We start from the raw sequence: 23,668 nt of genomic DNA, 5'->3' as shown, positions 1-23,668 counted from the left end.
CTGCGGTTTCCACAAAACTCCCGAAAGCTCACAAAAAATTATTTTCTTATGGCGACGCCATGATATACGAAAACCGTGATGGGGGAAAATCGCGATGCAGAAAGGTGGACCATATAACATAAATACACTGGTATACATATTAATTCACACTGTTTACAGATACCCGTGGTGTAGTACAAAGCATAATGATAAACCATGCAGCCTCACAATATATTACAAACAAGAAAAGAAAACTAGGAACAGCCTTAGTGAGTATATATGTATATATAATACATACTCACACAAAGAGGGGGAATGTGAATATTACCAGGGACACACACACCCTGGAAAGCCTTCAGCCTGTCTTGCATAGTATTTGCCTTGTCAGTACACTGGCAGACAAGGCAGTGTAAGGAAGTGTCTGTGTTCAGCTGGTGATCCGTCTGAAAGAAGGAATTCAAGGTGACACCCAGGACAACCTGTATCAGGATACGAGCCCACATTATCAACACGGAGAAATCGGAGCTCGACTTGATGGGAAGACTTTCCCATTCGGAGAACCTTGCCGACGTCGCCTGCCAAACCGCAGGGGTCAGCGTGGTTTTTGCCCCCCCCCCCCCAACCTCCTATTGGGGAAGCTGTTCTGTCTCAGAGACAGGAAGGAGGGCGACAAGTCAGATGGCAGATGTGGCCAAACATCCCCTATTATATCAAGGGCCGACATCCGACGATATAAGTAGCCGCAGCTAAGACGGCCTCCTTGCGCTCGTTTGCAGAAAATAAAGCATTCAGGTCTGCTGGAACACGCTGTCATTCGCCCCTCGTTTAGCCTGCATGTTTTCCTGTTGCCAGGGCTTCTACGATCCCTTAATTATCTCTCGATTAGCAATTAGTGTCAGCAATTAGTAAATAATTCAGAAATGGTGTGCCATATCCTAAGAGCATCTCCCACGTCATAACATACTTGAAATTTCAGCTAAATGCATATTTTCCCTGATTGAATGGACCGGTGACAACTGTCATATTAGTGAGGTAATGAGAGTCACAAAGAAAAGGGTTTTTTTTTTTTTGTCCAAGGAAGCTTTAAGTAAGGCAGGCCGGGCCATAGAACTGCACTATGGGATGCGAACCCTTGCTCTGGAGAGACATGACACGTTACATTGCCGGCCCGCAGTTGATGCTAGGCATTCTGGGATGTCTTGCGCTTGGAGGTGTTACTGGCATAGAGCTATTCTACAAACCATCCATTCTCGATCCCCGACCTGCCCCCCAACAGGGCCAAACTCCAGAGGTAAGAGGGGGGAAAAAAGCTGTATGAAACCTTCTTTTTGATTGGCTAATGGGATTCTTTTTAAAAGCAAAGTGGTGGACTGGAAGGGTTGCTGAAAATGGATATCATTTAGGAACTGTGAATTTGTGGATCTTGTGTAAATGCTTTAAAAGCGGGATGATTGCACGACTCTTCACACAGTTCACATGTCTTTTTTTTCTAGAGCAACAATGAAAACCTGAGAAGCCTTGAAGCAAGTGATTATATGCTGAGTGTGGCCCCCGCCAGCAGGAAAGGCAGCGTTCCCACCATACTCAGGCTGTACCCCACGGCGGGCAAGGTGACCCCACTCCACGCCAACCTGCCCTTGCGCTTTGGCCGGCGCTCGGCACCGGAGGCCGTGCGGACGCCGAAGTCCTTCCTCAACCTGCCTCAACGTTTCGGCCGGGCTCAAGCGACTGACGTGTCCGTCGTCATCCCGTGTCGTCAGTGCCCCCGATCCGCAGTGCTGACCTCGCCTTCTGCGACCCTTCCCCAAAGATTCGGCCGGAAAGCTGAATACGGGAGAGCCCTCGACGCCATGGCCGTCCTCTTGCGTGGATCGAGCTCAGCCGCGGTAGAGAGCAGGTAAGACCAGGAGACATTCCTCTCTTTAGCATCTATTCCTCACTGCTGCTGTTCTCTGCCTCCGTCCATCATGTACACATCATTCGTTGACTTCCCCTTCAGAGAGCAAGACTACAGATACAGTCCTGACTCACTGGAAGACATCCCAGAATACTCCCCTGAAGAACTCCTAGGATACGGATCTTCTCTACATTAACATTTACTTGACCCAAAAGTGGAAAACTCAAACTTTATCATTTCAGTACTTGTGTGGTTTCCTTGCTTATTTTATATGGGAAAAAATGCTGTGCATGTGCAGTATTAATTGGTGTCAAAAATATTTATCTGTGTAAAACAAAAATAAACATACTGTTTGTTTGAGTATATTCTTCAAACTGTTTTAGTGAGATATACAACTGTCTTTCCACAACACGTATGAATCTAACATTTCTAAACTTTACTTTGGAAAATTTGCCATAATTTTACTTGTAAAAATGATCACATTTCTATTTCATTTCAAATCCTTTTTTCCAAAATATTTTCCCAAAGGCTAGACATCCCTGCTTCACTAAATATACCCCCTAAATTTTGGACTGGCTTTGCTTGTAAAAGAATAATATAAGACCTAAACAAAATGTATAGTATAGTGTCTAGGAAACATTGTTCATTAGGAAACTATTAAAAACTAGAGTTAAAGACTAGTTTAAAAATATAGAGCTTAGATTAAGAACCATATATTTCATAAGTAACCGTTTGTTTACGAAATATCTATGTGCAATCTAACTGAATATTTAAAAATAAGTAAAAACAGCTGATACTAGGCTAGAAATTAACCGGTAGACGAAGAACTGCGCAGGTTAACGCATATCTAACTGACGATCAGAGAGCTTGAGGTACATTTGGGGTGTCCTGTGAATAGGCGGAACGTTTGGTAACGAAACCCGCCTTTTGCCATGGATTAGTGGGTGTAATCATTATATTTGACGATAGGTGGCAGCAGAGATAATACAATCATGTTCGATGTTTGCAAAATTTCCTTACTGAGATACTAACTGATAGTATATAACGCGTTTTTACGCGCTAAAACGCACCCCATGGACGATTTAATTGGCTTCTTCAAATTGCATATTGCACTCGCATTTTTTCGTAGTCCACATTTATATATTACATTTAGTTAAACATAAAGCATTAACACGGCTTATTTATTTAGTCAACAACAGTATGGCCCAAACCTTGCATTCTTTAATATATGTAAATAATATGTATTAATGTGAACTTTGTGGTGAACATTATTCCTAAACATTCTCTTTTTAAATTAAACCGAACAATGATGCACAAAAACCTTTCTGAAGATATAGAATTAAATCAAACACGTCCACTGGAGTAACAGACTGTTATTTACCTTCTTTTGTCCGACCGTATCCAATGAAAACTGTGTTTAAGTGAGAAATCAGCTGAGTTTACGTGCGAGACATAAAAACAACCAGATTAGTGATTCTATTTAATGTCTTTATTTTTAATTGTGCCAATAAGCCTCCCTTAGGTTTTGTTATTCAGACACACGAACATCAGACACATTGCCTTTGGTTTGAGTCAGAGGCTGGAATAGGTGAGCAATCGGTGCATTCCATAGTTCCACTGAGAGCCCTGGCACCCACAGAAGACAAGGTAAATCTAGGTGCCATCTGGAACCGGGAACCTGCGCCTCTAAATCGATGACTAGCGGGCAGAGGATGACATAGGCGGCTGGGGAGGGGGGCATAGGCAACGGAATTTTACCAAGTTCAACAAAATTACTGGACTTATAACTGGGGCAAATTTAGGATTTCACCCTGGGGGGGGGGGCTTTTATTCAGAAGAAATACGGGGGCTCACGACGATTACATTTGGTGAGAGGAGGTGGTTGCCCACGAATTCCTGTTAATCAAGTGGGGGTCCCTGTACACGTGATTATGCACAAAAAACGCACAAAAACTTTCACAAAATGTGTGAAAATATGGTTCAAATGCTAAATGGATTTTGAAAAATAATTTTTCAGGGGACTGAGACCAAAAACAGGGAGACTCATGCGCCCTACATAGGGTCTAGAACTGCTTATGTTCAGAGCAGCGCCAGTGGTGATAATGGTCGACCATTATACGACATAGTAGCAGACTGGGCACCATCTTCTGAGGGGGTGCCTACTTAGCAATCACAAGTGCCAGCGCCCACCCCTCCCCCAGCTAACTTCATCTTCTGAGAGTGTGCTGACTTAGCCCCCCACCCCACCCCACCCTTACAAAAATACTGGCGTATTTCAAAACTAGAAGCATTCAGGACACAAACAGATAATTTCACCATTTTTGAAACAATGAGGCCTGGAAACAGCATCATTGGTGACTAATTCTTAATTTCCCTGAGTGAATAATTAGCAGAGACATTGGCAAGCAAGCTAGACTGAAAAGAAATAGAAAAAAATTACCTAGATTTAATGCATGGCAGATATGTCCTAATGTGGGCTTTGAAAAAAGTTTACAGATGAATAGCATGGATTTGCTGTGTACCAGTTGTGTTTTCATGTGTTCTGAATGATACATGATAATTGTATGAAATTGTATAAAATTGTGTAGGACAAAAAATATATGAAAATGAATACAAAAATATGGATAAATTGCTAAACGTATTCCGGAAAATTAAATTTTCAGGGGCTGACACAAAAAATAGGCTGGCCAAGGCCACGCGTTTAGAATCACTTACGGCTGCAATTTAGGTGCAAGGTTTCCCTCTCTATATCAATCACCAGATAGTCTTTGGTCGTCCAGTTACCCATCGTCATAGTAACCATACTGACCGTTGGGAGTTCTTCGCAAATGCGCTACACAGAATCTTACAGAAATGGCCTGGCTTTTGTGTTCAGTCCAAGTCATTACTGAGCGGGAATATATTATGGCACCAGACCAAGGCAGTGGACCACGGAGTTCAGAATGCAAATGCAATGCAATGCAAATCTGGAGACAAAGGCCTCAAGGTGTCCCAGTGCGATGAGGGACACACAGGAAGCAGCCAGAAACCGGGGGGGGGACCGGCACGCCCAAGCAAAACCTACAGCCGAGTGAGGAAGTCTGGGAAACAGTGAATATCATCTTTAATCTTCAGCCAATAAACATTCCTTAGTGCCTCACAGTGTCGGAATAAAGGGTCCAGTTCCGCTGCAGTTTTATTCCCTAAAATACAAACAGTATGAATGCACCCCAGTGGTACAAAAATGTTCCTCAGAGTCCATTTCTGTACAATATAATGCACCAAGTGTGTGGAACGTGCCTGTTCTCCAGTGTCGGCATGGGGTTTCCTCCAAGTACTCCAGCCCCCCCAGTCCAAAGAATAAGACATGCCATTTTTTTCCCGGTTTACTGGTCCCCATAAGGGAAAACTCTATTTTCTAAAAATCGGTGACTGCTATGAATAAACTAACAATGCAAAAACTCTTGTATTTTGCTTGGTTACTTATGGTTATGGTCAGGGCAGGGTGGGGGTTAAGGTTGTCATAGTTGGCGTTAGCATTTTTCCCATAGAAGTGAATGAGCAGTCCCCATAAGGAAAGGTATACCCTACATGTGTGAGTGTGTGTGGGGGTGTGTGTGCCTTGTGATGGGTTGATGCCCCATCCTGAGTTGTCCCCCACCTTGTGTCCGTAGCCTCCAGGATAGGCTCCGGACCCCTCCGTGACCTTCAATGGGATAAGCAGTTACAGAAAATGGATGGATGGATAGATGGATGGATGGATTGAAGGATGGATGGATGGATATATGGATTCCTTTCTGCCTGGTAAATTTGTTAATAAATTGCTAATTTAATAACAGACTATTTATGTGCTTGTCACTCACATGTAATTATATTTATTATTATTATTTCCTTAATAAAACTTTTAAAGATTACATCTAAGACTTGCAGGCTATATGTTGAAATGAGTAAATTACCATAATGATATATATCAGTTTTGCAGACTGTGTCACACATAAGGTATTCACAGAGGGTCAGCGCCAATTTTCTTGAAAGCTGAGAATTTATGGCTTGTCCGAAAGTGACACTGACGCTTTCCCAGTGACGTATGCATGAAAATTCGCCGTACTGAATTTTCTCTGTAGTAAATATTTTTTTGGCCACTAGATGGTAGTATGTTTATATGATTCACCAGGTAAAACCAAAACATCAGTTTCCATTGAGACTGTAGTGCTTATAGTCACTTAGCTATGTGTTCCTGTATTATATTTGAAATTCATTCTTTGTTCAGGTTATTATGTTTGTAGACTCAGTAGGTAGCACTGTGACCTCACACCTCTAAGGTTGTGGAAATTCGTGTTTTTGTGGCCTTATTCAGTGACTAAAGGCATATGATCTGCATCCGTAATTTGCTGTAGCGCCTGCTGATACATGTCTAGGGCGTGTGTCCTCCCTGGGTGTCCTGATGTCATACTCATGTGTCTAATTCAGGGTCACAGGGGTCACTCACACACAATTCACTCACACGCCATTCACTTACACTCCATTCACTCACACCTCATTCACTCACACACCATTCACTCGCACACAAACAATTTAGCAACCCCACTTAACCTCAGCATGTTTTTGGCCTGTGGGGGAGGAAACACCTGAGTACCCAGAGGAAACCCCACAACGAGACACAGAGAACATGCAAACTCCATACACACAGATCCAGGGCAGAGACATGGACCCTGGTGCCATAGGCATGAGGCAACAGTGCTAAGCATCCATTCATCCATCCATCCATCCATCCACTACTCAGATCCACCCCTGCGTATTTATATTAAAAAGAAAATTACATGGTTTAGTGGTCAATGACCTTTTAATGAACAAGCTTTACCATTCAGCTGACAATGAAACTATAAGCTAATTCATGACAGTTCAAGCAGGCTGATTAAATGTTCCAAAGACTGCATGCTGGTAAGACACAGAATATCTTTCATGCTATCTCTTACTGTAAAATGTGAGGGTGTCCGTTGTCAGACCACCAAAGTGAGTCGCAGAGTCAGAGAAAGTGCAACACTTAATTCTGCCCGAACCCAAAGACGACCGGCAACCACATCACCTCCACTAGCACCAGAATCTCTTGGTTTTAATTTTGTCTGCACCTGGAACCACAATGTTCACAGACATGTGTATTCTTGTCTACATCTCGTGGAGACACATTCTGTTTACTGTTTTGATGTTCTGCTGTTGTTTTAATCGCCAAAGGGAAAATTCATTTGGACATAAATGAATATGAGGACTGGGTTGGGAAACACTGGCTAATCCACGGCTTCATGCCATATTCCCACCCACTGGATGGGTCATACTCTGCGGTGAGGGGAGGGAGGGAACATCCCCACCACGTATCTCGGGGCCAAACCCAGTCACATACCGTACATTCCTCACTACAAGGAGGGTAGGACTCTTATAACAAGGTGTCTTTTCATTGGAATGTTTTGGAGACAGCACACTTGCCAGGCAACAACAGAGCAGTGTATCCTTTGGCCTCCTGTACATACAGCGATCGTGTTTACCGCCACTGAACCGCACCCCCACCCCGCACGCCTGTCGGTCACATATAGCCGCATAATCTAGGCAGGACGTGGTCGCTTTTCGAATGGGACCGCAGAAACGACAATCCTGCCCCTGTGTATGTCTCCTAGACTTCTCTAAATGTTCAAACTCCCTCGGTTCACCTTCCAGTCTCACTAAAATGATCTTTAGCTTGTCTCTACACGGCTGACATAAGCAAACCACTATATGCAGGGCGTTTATCTCTTGATTTGCCGTAACTGATCTACGCATCAGCAGCTGGCATCCTTTTTATTTACTTTAAACTTAACTGATGATTCAGATAAAAGTGGCTCTCGTTTTTTCTGTATTTATACAGCTGGGTGTTTCAGATTGCTCCTATGATCCACAGCAGGACGCCTAGTGGATTTTCGCGTCCTCGACTGAAGACTTATTTCATCTTCAGCCATTCACTACTCTGATTGTACATTTACCCATGTGATGGGTTGATTGTGATGAATTGTTAAGGGGGTGATTTATTGTAAATCACCTCAGAATATCTGGCAAGGCTGACAGTGAAATTTTCACATTTCCGTTTAAAAACAAAATGTAAACGACCCCGGCAGCCAGGTCGCATTATAAAAAGGTGCGTATGTATCTTTCAGTTATAAATGTACAGGATGAAAATATTATTATATGGCTTCACACTCTGGAAAATGTTCTAATTAAAGCGAACAGAATGCCATGCCTCTTACCTGTGCTTACCTGCCCCGAGTTCCGCAAACTGTGACACGCGTCACTAAGAAGTCCGAGCCCCGCCCCGATGAATGACGTACACAGTGGTATTCCGCGTTTATTGGACGAAGGGATTGTCACTCACGCATTTTCTCCGCCGTTCGCGTCCCGCCCAGAACAGATCGCTTCGGTCAAGTTGGCTTGAAAACGGCCATCAAGGTGGTGGAGAAGCAGAGAGATACCTGGAGAGGTGTTTTATGTATGAGTGCCTTATTATTATCACAAACGAAATGACGGTGGGGATGTGGCCGGTCCGTTCGAAACACGTTTTTACGGTGTTGTAAGGAAATGTGCAGTTTGTGCTGCGTTCATCGAGGTAACGACACATGAGAACACTGTCACTGGGAGAGAAGAAGTGTGACCAGTGGGTTTGATCCAAGTGTTTCTGTGGAAACTTCAAAATAGGTAACGTATGTGTCTTTGCTTAAATGCTGAGATTCTTAAAATATGTCGGGTTCTGCTGTGATTTACTTTTCGGCTTTTATATAGCCATGCGTAAGCATCGCGTCGATTGTAACATGTAACTGTCATTCACTCTTATGGTTACATGGACGGTGGCTGTTGGTCAGAGTTGCCAGCAGCGGTAACTTTTCTTTCTTTTACAGTATCGTCGTATGTAAATGGCACATGTTAGCACTAATACCTCGTACTAGCCACGAGTTGCGGAAATGTACGGTAACCTACCTGGACAGTTAACCATTAATGGGCCGGAGTCCGGTGAAATGCCGGGATTTATGCGGAAACCAGTCGGAAGCAGGGTCAGCTTCATTAAGGTGTTAAGTACCTTCGAGTCCAGTAAGCTTCAAAAATCATATTTTCATTATATATCATAGGTTTTTTTTATTGCGTTCTAGAATAGATAGATAGATAGATAGATAGATAGATAGATAGATAGATAGATAGATAGATAGATAGATAGATAGGCAAAGGCGTTGGAAACGGGGGCGTGAGAGTTGTGCCACCCCCCCCAATTTTAAACTCTCCGCCATCGATGCTCGCAGGTTATTCGATATCTTTCATTACTAATGCCGTTTGTGTTAAGGACTGTTAGGAGCCCTGGATGTTATCTTCCTGTTCTGTGTATAGGCCTATATTTGCTTTGTGATTCTGGACTTGATTTCTTTGAAAAATACAGTCTCCGTGGCAACTGACTTTTTTTGGGGGGGGTATTTTTATTTATTCATTGAATGAGGTCATCTGTAATTGCTGTTTGAGTTGGGTGGGGTCATTCCGTTAGCAAGCCACTGTAGTGTATCTTTATGCCTGTCCCAGGAAAATGTCAAAGCTTCAGAGACTGAGTTGAGGTGTTCAGTCCTGCCACTCCGGCCAGCCCTGTGACTGGTGTGTGGGTGTTTGCTACAGACTTCGCTGGGCTGCTCTGTGACCCCTTGCATAAGGGCAGCGGCTGGACGCGGGAAGCTGTCATTCTGGGGAAAGTGGGGGCTGCTTCTCCCCGCATGCAGTACATTTTAGCGAGGGGGGTAACCTCTGTAAATCCACACCCATGACTCTGTAGATCCAGTGCTGAGGCATCACGGCCAGTTTTGTCTCCATGGCAATGCCCGGATGCTGCTCATGTGCCGGTTTTTAAAGCCAAACCTCTCTTAATGTCGTTCCTCTTCATCACCTCCGCTGATCCCAGCTCAGCACCAGCAGCAGGGATGGGCTGAATTCCATCGTGGTGCTCCAGAGGGCCACCATGCCCCCTCACGCCGCACCACCGTCGCTTTAGTAAAGCATCCATCTGTAGGAATCGGTCAAACTGCATAATTGATTTTTTATGAAGGGGATGTCAGCTAAGCGGTTAACTGTAGTGTAATTAAGGCTGTCACTGGAAGGAATCTGTCTGATTACTGAGCACTTTTTAGCATTGTTAGATATGTGGTTGACTTACATGTGCAGTGATTCCCTTCAAACCTTCCAATAAGGTCGATACGTCTATTTTTAAACAATAAGGCATTTAGTGTTTTCTGTGAAGTGTAAAATGGTATGTGTTTGGTGCAATTTTGAACAAGAGGACAGCATGATAGCTGTCAGTGTTACCTGCGATGGATTAGAAACTTAATCCATCTCGATGGCCCCCTGCTTTGTGCTACCTGGGGTAGGCTCCAGGCCTCACTACCATAACCCTCTACTGGAGAAGTGGGTGGATGGATGAATGAATGAATGAGATATTCTAACTATTTATCCAGGTCAGGGTCACAAAGGATATTGTTATATAAACCAAAAGACCATTAGGAAAAGCGTTGTGGTATTCAGATTGATACCTAAGATAGATATGAACGGCAGTAAGATGTGAAGTGTTTACCTAGTCGGTGAAGAAGAAAAGGGTAATTTCCCTGAAACCAGGATGTTCTACTCAAATTGCAATCTCTCTGGGTAGCTAGTGTGGGGGGGGAAACAGCGGCTGTGAAAATGTCTCCTTGAACTGTCACCCTGCCTTTTCATTTCAGCTGTGCCGAACGGCGGCTGTCCCTGGGTGTCCGTGGCGGGATACACCTCGAACGGTCGGTTTCTTCACACATGCCTGCTCTTGGCTCCTACCATTGCTTCTGCTAGCTGACTCACAGTCAAACCCACATATTTCGTGGCGGCCCTCTCAACGGCATGTTCTCGCCGCCTGTCCGTGTTTCCATCATCTCTCGGTGAAAAAGCATGTGCTTTGTGTACAAATCTGTCACTGCAGAAACGGAGATGAGGAAAAAGTTACACTGGGGCTCTATTTTTAATGTCACGGGGCATGCAGGGCTTTTTGTGGCTTCTGTGAGTCGACCTGGCTTTGTTGATGCGTAATGGAGCCTGTTTCCGGGTAACCCTACTCAAGCTGATCTTGTGGTCTCTTTGAGTGGCTGAAATGCAGCCATGCAGCCGTTCTCAGTTCACTAAGCTTCAGATCACCACGCTCCATGCCATCCAGCGCCAATAAGCAGGTTCAAACCCCAAGAAGGACCTCCTTTCTATCCTCGAGCAAGGTGCATAACCCCAATAGCTGGCAAATGTGTCTTTTCACTGCCGTCTTCTCCGATCTGCCGTCGTAATTCCAGTTGTCCCCCGTGGATCACCTTCCATCACTGTATCCATGTGTGGTGCAGACAGCATGGAGGCTGGGATCTTCCCAAGTCGGGTTGCTTAGCAGTGAGCAGTTGGGAATGGGGGTCACATGCTCTGTATTCTCGACATGTTTGCGCTGATCTGCCTGACACGATAGAGAGATGGCATCTGTAAGACAAGCCACTTCCTTTCCTCATGGTGCCATGTTAATTTTTAATGCTAGCACCTTGTCCTGCCTGCTTAGTCCCTCTTCAGGTTGTCCTAGTTTGGTCCAGGGTTGAGCTGTATCATGTGCTTGCTGCTATAAAATTACTGTCAATTCATGCCCTGCGTGACAGTTTGAGGAAAGATATTCTGTGTCCTGCTGCCCAGATAAAACGTTAGTTGTAATTTATATTTATATGTGTGTGTATATATGTGTGTGTATTTGTGTTCTTCCCGTACCCAAGACATGCAAAAAGTCCATCCTTGATCCTAACCTTACACTCTGACTGGGTGGATCTGACGTCTGCTAATGTTAGACACTCATGCGCTTTCAACACACACAGTACCAGTCAAAATTCTGGACACACCTGCTTTTAATGCATTTGTGCATGTTTTAGGTAAGTTATTCACCTTGTAGTAAAAGGCCTTGAGGCAGTGAAGTAATATATATCAAATATTGCAATTATGAAGAGAAGTTTTCAACATCTCAACATGTTCTCATGAATTTCAAACTCTTCAAAAAAAACCCTTTGGCTTAGATCTCAGCATTGCAGGCTCTTGGCAGTCTCTCAACCAGAGTCCAGATGTAGCCACCTGCAATGCTTCTCCAACACTTCCGAGGTTCCACAAGTTATGGCCACAAGTCGGCTACCATGCTCTTATGCTTCATTCCAACTCATCCCAAAGCAGTTCTGTGGGGTTTAGGTTGGGGGGGGGATTGTGGAGGCCTGATCATCTGTCACGGCACTCCATCTCTTTCCTTCTTCACAAGATAGTGCTTAGGGTGGTTATCTAGTTGAAAAACAAAGGATAGGTAGGTGTGTCCAGATTTTTGACTGGTATTGTACATCTCTTTCTAGCAAACAAAAGGAGGATCTGCTTGCGCTTTCAAAACAATAATTTATCTGAGTAAATCACCCAAACAAATGGTAGTCAGGGACACTGATTTGGTAGCAGCACAACATGCTACAACCCAATGAGTCTCGTTGGAAATGATTTCCTGTGCCAGCGGTGAGTCTGTGTATGTACAAGAGACAGACAGAGGGAAAGAGAGAGAGCGTGAGAATTTAGAATTAGGTTTCAGTGACTCATTTTTCCACAGGGGTCGTAGTTTAAACAGAAAAGCATTTCCGTTCTGTGGAGGCAAACGACAGTAACAGACCTACTCTGCTGTCTATACGCGCACTCAAGGCTGGATTAGCAGCCATTAAACTGTTCTGTGTCCTTTGAGATTCACATTACAATGCTCTGGTGTCAGTCAGTCAGCTGTAGAGTGGGATGTGGTCCAATAATCAAGCCCTGAACACCAGCTGTGGTCAGGGTTAGAGCTAGGAGTGGGATTCTGTATTTACACACTCGTACTGTCCATCTTTCATATCCACATCATCAGTGATTCTCACAGTCTGAAGGGTTAATTCTGTTGGTTCCATTTGAAATCAAAAGCAGATAAGCATAAACAATCCTCATTTCAGGATTTCCCTGTACACTGAATATTCCAGCAACTGCTAATTCAGCACCTGACTGGAATTAAACTATTTGTTTAGGAAGTGTTATTGACATAATTACATAAGAGCATCCTTCTTTGCATTTTATGTTAATTTAGCAAGATACTTTGAAATATTAAAGCTAGGTGGGTAGAATCCTCCAGGCTGGTCCAGGAATTGTATATAACAGATAAATCAGTACAAATATCTCGCTTTTTATTTCTGAAGGTTTGCAAAGTGCTAGTCTGGTCGAGTTTGAAAGCTGTGTGTTGTGTAGGCGGGACCTTTGTACACGGTCTGGGGCAATTCTGCTTCTATTGTTGTCATGCAGTGGTGCAAATGCATTGCTGCATTCCACACATAAATAAGTCTCGTAAGTGTGCAGCGTGCTGTCAAAGGAGAGCAGTGATCCTCGTCACCCTAGAGCATCTCGCTTCGCCACGAGAGATCACAGGAGCTTCTCAGAAGAAATGCTAATTCTTACTGCTTGTAACAGACATTTTTGTCCATTTAAACTCTCTGCCTCGTTCTGAGTATTTCCATTAAGAGGATGCTGCCACACCGGTCTGGGACTCCCCCGTAGCACCCTGTCCTGAAGGCCATTGGCAGAGGAATGTCCTTCAACCAACAGTTAATAATCCCCTGGGTTGAGGCTTGTGGGTGGGGCTACGATGAGCTGTTGGTTTCTGTGTGTTTCTGTTAAAGGTCGCATTGTCTGTTTATGGTGGATCTGTTTTGTTATGCGATATTTGTCAGGCGCAGTAATTTTGCCTGTGCTGCATGAAACGTCACACATGAAACTCCATGCAGGAGAACTGCACTGACATTGTTAAGTTCGGAACCCCAAATCTTGGGAGGCACAGTTGGAGGTGGAGAGAGGGATTGATTTAGAAGAGGGCAAGGATATGAGTAACCTTAGGTGATTAAGCCACTAGGCAAAGGCGCAGAGACACAAGTGCAAAGGGGAAGAAAGCCCCGTACAGTCTTGTAGCGACCCGGTGTAACAAAGGCCCCAGACTAACAAAGACCCCAGACTAACAAAGACCCCAGGCACTCAAGGGAAATGTTGTCAGACTGATGTTATGTTTTTTAGACATTTGAAGTCTTAAACTGATGAAGATCTTTGCTGAGTCCTTTTTGGCTCAAAATAAGAAAATGTGGTAACCCAGCTAATACATGGATGCCCTCTGCTACTGACTGGGTGTGATGCTGAAAATATAGGGCCCTGCAGCTGTCTGTTACTGGATTATGTGTAAAAGTTTATAATGTATCATTCATATAATCTGTATTATACAGTTTATATGGCTTAAACAATTGTCTTTTGCCCTTACAGTTACTCCTACCATGAATTTGGTGCAACAGGATAATCCACAACCCTGGACTCTTGAAAGTTAGAGAGATGGATGGGAAACAATGATAGTCACAAATTGTGATTCATGTAATTGTAACATTTTGTTGCCTGATGAAGGATGTTCAGCACCTCATCTCTTAACCAACCTCATATCTTCACCAGCTGCCCCTCTTCTCGATCCTCCACTTTTGATGTCTGGCCAGTATCTCATTGCAAGACAACAGCAGCCAGTTAGCAGAGCTCGCAGCTGACCACAGATCAACCGGTTGTGTAGTCACATCCTGGGAGTGACCTTAATGTTACCACAGATGCCATGCATTGCTGCTGGAGGATCTTAAGACACATGCAGGTTGCGTCAGCATTCCTGTCACTGGGGACGTCAGCATTCCTGTCACTGGGGCCTGTGAAATTGAGTAGGTCCCTAGTTGATGACATCACATGGAATAGTGGTCTCCAGCACTGAGTAAAATTAACAAGTCTTTACAGGAAATAACACCTTCAGGGCTAAACAAGTAGAAACTGCTCTTGCGCTTTTGACTAGGATTTTATAGGGAGGTAAGAATGGGACGGTGTGATGCTTTCATTGCTGACTATACACACCTCAATCATGCAGTAATAACTCTTCAGGTCCAGCCCAGTCCCACCCCACGTACATTCATGCCGGGAAAACCAGTTTCTCTCAGCCTTGACAGGATGGGGAGTGCGGGGTGCCGAACCACTTCCTGTTGGAGTGTGTTGTACCTTTGAGGGATGTCTAAACCATGTTTTTTTGTTTTAATCAGAGAAAAACATCAGTACCAACCGGCAGTGCTGAAGGGTTGTGCATCGCTGTGAACTCTGCAGCCGTCCGATTTGAGATGCTGTTGTTTACATCATGTATTTGCTTCTCTAAATGGGAGAATGTTCCGGCAAAAAGGCACAAAAGCGGCTGTATTATTCCACCGAATCTATAAAAAGACTGTTGTTTCTCGATTCTCGCCCCCGGCTCTCATCTGCATGCATTTGCGGTGGATTTATTGCACGCTACGCAAACAGGATGTCCTCCGCAGCTCAATGACTTCCCACTATTCAACTGGAGCGCAACATGTGATTTTTTTTAAAATCATTTCTGAACAGGAAGTGGAGCCATGGAGACTGACTGGGCAGCCCTGCTGAGTCACACCTGCAAGCCCGGCGGTTTAAATCCCCTCTGGGTGCCCCTGTCACGCGGGTTTCCCCCTCCAGTCCAAACACATACTGTTAGGCTAATTGGCATCTCTAAAATACCCTGTAGTGTGTGTCTCTGTGCATGTGGCCTGTGGTGGTGGATGGGCTTGTGCTCTCTGGTGCTTGGGATAGGCTCTGCCCCTCCCACCCCCACAGCAATGTAACTCAAAAATAAGTGGACATAACACCTCTGTACCCATCCAGAGCTAGGATAGAGTCAGACTCCATTCTCAGTCCCCTCGTTGCCATAAAATGAAATTAATTTATGAATTCAGCATTGAAAAGAACTTGGAGACATAGCAACCATGGTGTCACCTTCATGGATCTAGTGCAGAAGATGTATGAATTGTAAATAAAATAAGTAGTATTTGCTAGGAAACATCAACTTGACTTGTCGCTGATGGAATTAGGATTCAATGGTGTGTGAGAGATCGGAAGCTTGAGGTTATGGAAATGTCACCTGGAAGCACCATGCAAATAAAACGTGTTTGCCAGAAGATCTAAACACATAGGCAGATACTTTTAGGACGGGAGTGCACGCTATGTCGGTCCTGAGTCTTCCTTGTTTCCTTATAAAGATGCTTCTCCTGTTAGGATGGTTTGACTTCCGAAATTCTGACTTCACTATTGTGTGACAACGATGTGCATTCGATAGTCAACTTGATCTGTTGCCAGACTAAGGATATGCTGTACGATACTTTCTACTGATTCTAGGCGCTGGTAGCATCCACGCAGCCACGCTTCAAGTCTCTATAGAGATGGATTGCGTAAACACCTCGTACAATGTTTATCAGTGTATCATACAGTGTTTTCTTACAGCTTTAACCAAATAAACTTTATTTATTATCTTTTCAATTACTGGCATATAGTTAGTTGCAGAAATTATTTAGTTACTTACCACGTGACAGTATTTGTGTTTTTTCACTTATTCCTCATACCATATTCATGTTCCGCTTCTGATATTTTACATTTACGATGAGTTCATTGGATCGTAACCCCATCGTAAGTCGAAGAGGCTTGCAGTCTTCTACATATTTATTATTTCTTTGGGTTCTAAGGATAAAATCACCATATGTTTGTGAGACCAGGAAGGGTCCGTTGATTTCTGTGCATTTAAATAGTTTGGAAATGACAGGCAGGACTGTTGCCAGAACTTTGTGTCGAATCCCTTTTATTTCACACAGTGTCCTTATGATGTAGCGGTTTACACTGTGAAATCAGGGCATCGCACATGGGCAGGTCGCTTCGGCTGCTGAGTCACAATCACGCGCGTTAATTATATTAGGAAGCGGAAATCAAAATAAATTGTTTTGATTGCATTGTGCCATTAGCTACAAATGTTAGACAAGGACTAATGGACGCAGAGGTCGGGGAGCAGAACAATATCTCTTAATTCCTGCACTCACAGTGAATGGAAGGAGGGAGCAATTTCAGGACGGGAATCGTATAAAAATCCAGGCTGATGTAGAATTAAATTTAGAACATATATGGAAGAGGCTGACCTTCAGTTTTCCTTTATAAGTGCAGCAGAGTAGCTAATAATCATTGTCTTAGCAGCTGTTTTAGCTATAGCGGCTTATACCTTCCTTTCCCTTCTTCTGAAAACTTCCCACAATTATATCCATAAATAGTCATTTGCGGATTGACCTTGAAACTGGGTGTAAATACATAAGAACATTAAATTATAGGCCTGTCCTGGTACAGCCCGACTGAAAGGCAGTACCGGCTCAAATTGCCCGAATACCTCTCTTTATCAAAATGGAAACTTTACCTGAATCTACATATTGAACTGGAAATAGGTAACCCTATGATGTCATTATTACATTTGCTTATTTAAGAGGTGCTTTTACCCAAAGTGATGTACATCCCAGTAACAGGGTCAGCCGGTCCCTGGGAGTTAATGACCTTGTTCAAGGGCCCAACAGTGAAATCACCCTTGTGATTAGCGGATTTGAACCAGCAACCATCTGATCACTGGCACAACATTCTAACCTGTTGGGCCACATATCCCATCCCCTCTATTAGTGCTTAATAATCTCTTTATACATTTAATGCCAGTATGTAAATACTAACAGCGAAGCTTCTCGTTTTTCTAGGTTTCCTGTTTTTCTAGAACATTCGGTTGTTTTTGTGCACGCAGCCGTGGTAGTTGTGCAGCGTCTGTATGCGAGTCGTCTGTGTTGATCAGCGAGTAGCGGATCCCGTCAGTCTTTCCTGTGTGAGTACGGCGTGTTTTCGGCACGTCTCGATGGAATCAATGGACATCAAACGCCTTCAATCACAGCCACTGACAGCACTTCAATCGCATCGAACCCCCCCATGTATTACTGACCTGGGGGGGCCCCGCCCCCCAAATGCTCTATCCAGTTAGGAGCGTCACTGATTCGGTTAAATCAGAAGCAGGTTTATTGGCCACACACACACACAGGGTTGTAATGATATCTCTGTGGGGACTCTCCATTCATTTCTACTGGGAAAACTCTAACCCCAACATGGCGACCTTAACCCCCACCCAGCCCTAACCTTAACCATAAGTAACCAGACAAAATATGAGACTTTCAGGATTTTTAGTTTTTTGATTGCATTCACTGATCTTTCTGGGGACCTAAAAATGGTCCCCATAAGGTAAAAATGCCATTGTGGGGAACATTTGGTCCCCAAAATGTAATATAAACAAAATACACACACGCACAGAGTCTGTCTTCAGTTGTCACTAAATGTGAAGCACACAGTAGGGGGCGATGTGTGCGTCAGTGTTCTAAGCCTCTGTGCCTGTGATGGGAAATTTGCCGGTTCGATCTCGGCCTTGAAAAAATAGCTACGTCTGTGGGCCCTCGAGAGAGGCCCTTAACCCCCCAGCTCCGTGGGCACTGCTGCAGGTGGCTGCCCTTCCCTGCCAAGCGCACCCTCACCTACATGTGTGTCAGAGCTAGAATGGAAGATGGAACAAGCAAAAAGAGACATTTCCCGCAGGGATCAATAAAGTGCGGTCATGTCACACATAGGACAATATGATGGTCACACACAGTCCGGTTGATATAGACAATGTGCGTGTGCTTGGTAAGTGTATGGAAGGAGTGTCCTGCAAAGAATGTTAAGTATGATGTGTACAATACAATAAATTCAGTGAGTTATTTGCAATAATGAGGTAATGCATGGTAATGGGGGGAAGGGGGGTGTACCCCATCACTTCCTCTGTGACTCTCACCATACAACTACCTGCGACATGTACAAATTTATCATCCAGCCAAAAGGAGGCTAAATTTAGTGGCGCCGTGATCTTTATGTCTGCCTCTTCTTCCTTGCTCCCCGCTTTTGCAGGAAAAGAACGATGTGGTCAGTGACTGGGGGAGATCTGTGAGGCCAGTTCTCACCCACACCCCCCCCGACGGAGTGCCATCGTGATGAGCAGCGGCGGGGGCCACAAGGTGCCGTCACTGGCCCGGGGGGACGCCAGCTGCCTCTCCAAACAGAGCCCGCGGCAGGTAAGCCGCGGTATTCCCGTACATCTGACTCATCGCTCTGAAATCACCCCCCAAGACACACACCACATTATCACATTTATCAGATTCAGCACCAACTTGTACTAATCTAATAAAATATAATACCGCCCTTACATGCATGTGATATGAGTCTGCAGTCCCATAATACTTAGCATCACTCTCTGTTGTTCATCTTGGGCCTGTCTGGGCGTCTGTCTGCCTCACTTCCACCTGCCTGCTCTTCAGTATTGGCTGAGATACGCTCGGCACAGAGCTGTCTTGGGTCTCCAGTTAGGGCCCAGTTTGTAGTTACATGCAGCATCCAGGCAACAGCTCCCTTTAAGGCTGCACTGGGCAATTTCTCCTCTGCTCTGTCAGATGCACTCAGGGTAAAGTCACTCCCACGGACTCGCCTCCCCCGCTGGCCATGCCACATGTCCTGGGAGGCACATTGTCTCTATACCGTTTCCTATAATTATACGGCACCAGTCGAAAGTCTGGACACATCAACTGAAAATCATTTGTTTTTCAACAAGATAACGACCCAAAACACACCTCGAGGTTATGTAGCGAGTATTATCCTGTTAATAAAGAAAGAGATGCAGTGCTGTGACAGATGACCTGGCCCCCACAATCCCCCCACCCAACCTAAACCCTATAGAGCTGCTTTGGGATGAGTTGGATGGAAGCGTAAGGACACAGTAGCCAACTTGTACCCAGAACTTTTGGAACCTCCTTTAGGACTGTTGGAGAAGCATTGCAGGTGGCTACATCTGGAAGTTGGTTGAAAGAACGACAAGAATTTGCAATGCTGTCATTTAAGCCAAAGGGGGCTATTTTGAAGAGTCTGAAATCTGAGAACATGTTGAGATGTTGAAAACTCCTCTTCGTTGTTGCAATATTTGATTCGTGTTACTTCATTGCTTCAAGGCCTTTTACTATAAGATGAATAACTTACCTAAAATAGGGACAAATGCATGAAAAGCAGGTGTGTCCAGACTTTTGACTGCTAGTTACTCCACCTTTTACTCCCTGTTACCCCACCTTTTTGTATATGTATTTAAGCTGCAAATGGTCAAGTATACCCCGTTAATAAGCTGCATGATCAGTGAGACGCTTATGTGCAGCTGACCCGCTGGTGCTCTGGTCTCTTATATGTCAGTGCACCTTATACCCAGGATTGGCCCCTCGCTGAATGTGAGCTGCAAGAATGTGCAGTTTCCTGCATCAGCACAGCCGCCGTGCACCTCAGTTGGCATGGCAGTCGCTGAAAGCCACATCAAGGATGATTGTGTAACAGCGCAGGCCAGCTGTTCTTCCTTTATGATACTTTATGTTCATAGCTTGGAGAGAAGCGTTTGCCAGATTGTTAGATATTAGTCCATAGCTAGTCCATGTATTAGCTGAGGAATGTGGTTGAAGTGTGACACAGAGGGAAGGACTGTGAGAGCGAGAGAAGCAGCGTGACACTCAGATCTGTTTCTGCTGCAGGTAGTGGTTGAGTACGGCGGAGACATGTGTGTTTTTTACACAATTGATAGAATTTGGGCATAGAGACAAAGGAGAGGGACTGACCGAAATGCCGGCCCTGCAGGTACAGGGGTCTGATGTCGGCCTGCATCATCTCCCCAGAGCCTCATGGGGAGATTGTCAGCCCAAGGCGTACTTTATGGTCACGGCGGATGGAGCTTTGGGGCTGACGTTCACCTCCAGCCCAGGTGCTAATTAGCGCTGATTGAATTAGTCAGCAGTAAGCAGAGTGGAGTGAGTCACGCGCCTCAGGGCTGCCGCTCCGCACTCAGCTCTCCTTCCCTCCCCACAGGACAGCTGGGAGATTGTGGAGGGTCTGCGCGGCGCCCCGGGGACCGTCCAGGAGCCACCCAAGCAGGAGGGTCTGCTGCTGAAGAAGAGGAAGTGGCCCATGAAAGGCTGGCACAAGGTGGGCTCTTTCACGCACATGCCACAAATTTAGGGGCTTCACTAGAACTTTCCAGAAGAATCTGAGTAGCCTAACCAGCCTCTGGACAGTCTAGGGCAGAAGGTAGAGATTCTAAAGCAAGTTTGTGTTCGTAACCAGGATTATTAACTGAATTGATTACTGGAATAAAATAAGATTCAAAAATAAAATAAACTACAACTAAATATGAACTATAAGTACTACTTCTGAAACTTTCTGAGAGAAACAAACGTCAAATACTTTCCGTTGGCATTTTAAAATACTATATATATTTAGCTAAAGCACTTAGATGTTTATCTTAAATTAATACCACTAATAATGCTAGCTAAAACGAAATCAGATTTCAAATGGAGATAATATGAAAATGAAAACTAGATTTAAAAAGATGAAAGTACAGTAGCACTGCTCGTAACACGGTGAGTGCGGCAGCGTTTCATGTTTTGCCTCATCCTCGTAGCTCACAGTGTTCATTCTTCCCACAGCGATACTTTGTGCTGGAGAAGGGCATCCTGAAATATGCTAAGTGTGGAACTGACGTGAGTATTGGGGGGGGGGCTTGCATCGTCATGTCCGTAAATATGTCTGTTTTTGCACATGAGCTTGTGGCCTGCAGGTTTTCTCGGGCCGCTTCCACATGGATCCACGTTTGGGTGATGCCTTTGTGTCTCTCCACCCAGATCCGGAAAGGAAAGCTGCACGGCCGTATCGATGTAGGGCTGTCAGTCATGTCAATTAAGAAGAAGGGGCTGTGCATCGACCTGGACGCCGAAGAAAACATCTATCACCTGAAGGTACGTAGCACACCAAGCGTCAACAGACCCAACAGTGATCATACTTCGCAAATTGCTCTTTAATTGCAGTTCCTTGTTCAGTTTACCTGTCTATCTCTCCTTACACTGCTGTTCCACACCCAGTGGCAGTCAGAGCTTTATATCTGTACACACACATTAGTTGTTAAAATGGAATATACCGGAAGGCTTTGGACCAGAGCCCATTTTTTGCTGTATTTGTCATAATTTTAATATATTCCCAAAAGAAAAGTGTGTCTGCCGGTTGGAGAGCTTCATTTTTATACTGTGCATTATATTATGACATCTGGACTCCTGATCTTCGTTAAAATTGATGGATTGAATCCACCGCATCAAACAAATAACAATGGAAATTTGTAATTATTTGCTCAACGAAAAGTCTACAGAATTTCTTAAGGCTGAAAAATGAAGTACATCCCTGGTTTCATCGTCTTCTTAATGGGACCCTGCTTTGTGTGATCGTACCCTTCTGGGGTGTACTTACTTTTTCTCATGGCTTTTTTAATACAGTAGGTGTGAGGGTCACAGTTACGGATAACAAGCCCATGAGGCAGACTTTCCACAAACGGTGATCAGTTTGTAAACAGCGAGAGTGAGCCTTTCGTGATCACTGGTCCCCAAAGACACACCACCAAACGGCAGAGGCACCAGACAGGACCAAACACGGCCTCCTGCAGCCCTCTTCACAAATTCAATCTCACAGATCGTTAGCCGTTAAACCTCAAGAGGCTCAGATTCACCTTGTAAACCCGTAATCTAATTCTCCGGTACAGTATGTTTTCCACAGTTTCTTTTACAATTACAACTTTGATTATTGAACTTCTGCAGAATAGATAGTTGCTGCTTGCAGGCATCTGTATATTGATTTTCCAGAGTTTAAGATGATTGGATTGAGCAGATATCTAAGTAACCATGCGAACGGCAGAGGAGGAGAAAGCAATGAATGGAAGCAAAGGAAAACATTTTTTTGCATTTATGCCTTTTTTTGCTTTATGCCTCCCGCTCTCTGTCATCCCCGGAAATTATCCAATTTCACAGCTGACTGATCGTTCCATTTGCAATGCAAAACGGTTACTCCAAAGAGGTATATTTAATGAATCAGTCAATATTAAATATTCCAGAGACAATGGACTCATAAATCAATGCACTTGACATGATCACTATCACAGATAATGTCTAAGAATTCCGGTTCTAACACACGTTTCTTTGCACAGGTCCCAACCGATGAGCTGTTTGAGGAGTGGGTGTTTAAGCTAAGAACTCACCGTGTCTTCCGTCAGAATGAGATTGCAATGTATCCCAATGAGATGCCCCAGTTCTGCTTGCACTACCCCCCCACGATATCTCCGGGACTGACACAGACTGCTTCCCTGAGAAAGGTATAGTGACAGGTCCAGTCTGAACACGGGCAGGTTAATATTCGTTTCCTACCTCTCTGGGTAGCAGCTCACATGTCAGATTGCTGATGTTATATCCTCGAGGAATAGATTATTCTTCAGCCAAATATTCAGTTGTCGGAATTGGCACAACATTCACCTTGTATGGAATCAACAGGATAATTAAAAACGCCTGTGCAATTCTTTGTGTGGAGGTAGTTTCTTTTCAAAGAAGGTATAACAAAAAGTTACAACTAAAAGGGTTGAGTGTTACAAGAGTAAATGCAGAAAGTTTAACAACCAAAGGTTTGTACTGGTGATGATGTAGTGATTCTGGTTCGTTCGACGCAGCGCACGACACTGACAGACCAACCAGCAGGCCATCCCGAGGGCAAGCTCACATCTTGGCTACAGTCTTCTGAAGAAATGGAGAAGGTCAACGACGGTAGGGCCAGATCTTCCCACAATGTTCTCTAAGTCAATGGGCTTCATAGTTTGAGAAAGCTTTGTTTACATTCCCCTCCCTGGCGAGGAATGACCATTTACTCCTTTATCTGCCCCTTCTATCAAAAGCAACTTAA

General features: G+C 44.4%; 2 protein-coding genes and 1 long non-coding RNA gene across 3 annotated transcripts in view; all 3 read left to right on the top strand.

Moving 5' to 3' along the window:
• Positions 1–1,115: 1,115 nt before the first annotated feature.
• Positions 1,116–5,541, top strand: npvf (neuropeptide VF precursor). Its single transcript, XM_048993958.1, has 4 exons — positions 1,116–1,270; positions 1,473–1,794; positions 3,465–3,523; positions 5,530–5,541. Exons 1-4 carry the CDS (start codon positions 1,127–1,129, stop codon positions 5,539–5,541), a joined length of 537 nt encoding a protein of 178 aa, XP_048849915.1. The 5' UTR covers positions 1,116–1,126.
• Positions 1,801–2,239, top strand: LOC125719387 (uncharacterized). Its single transcript, XR_007385073.1, has 2 exons — positions 1,801–1,876; positions 1,979–2,239. It is a non-coding gene; the product is annotated as an uncharacterized LOC125719387 (long non-coding RNA).
• Positions 5,542–8,268: 2,727 nt separating the features above from the next.
• The window catches only part of osbpl3a (oxysterol binding protein-like 3a), a 31,040-nt gene continuing 15,640 nt past the window's right edge, over positions 8,269–23,668 (top strand). The window contains exons 1-7 of the mRNA XM_048994092.1: positions 8,269–8,572; positions 18,785–18,948; positions 20,768–20,884; positions 21,385–21,438; positions 21,580–21,693; positions 22,926–23,090; positions 23,439–23,532. Of these exons, the coding sequence (XP_048850049.1) occupies positions 18,868–18,948; positions 20,768–20,884; positions 21,385–21,438; positions 21,580–21,693; positions 22,926–23,090; positions 23,439–23,532 (625 nt within the window). The 5' untranslated portion in view covers positions 8,269–8,572; positions 18,785–18,867. The remainder of the gene's footprint in view (positions 8,573–18,784; positions 18,949–20,767; positions 20,885–21,384; positions 21,439–21,579; positions 21,694–22,925; positions 23,091–23,438; positions 23,533–23,668) is intronic.

Source organism: Brienomyrus brachyistius, chromosome 23, assembly GCF_023856365.1.
Source record: "Brienomyrus brachyistius isolate T26 chromosome 23, BBRACH_0.4, whole genome shotgun sequence".
Classification (NCBI taxonomy): domain Eukaryota; kingdom Metazoa; phylum Chordata; class Actinopteri; order Osteoglossiformes; family Mormyridae; genus Brienomyrus; species Brienomyrus brachyistius.
The sequence above is the reverse complement of the archived record's forward strand: the minus strand, read 5'-3'. Positions and strand labels throughout refer to the sequence as shown.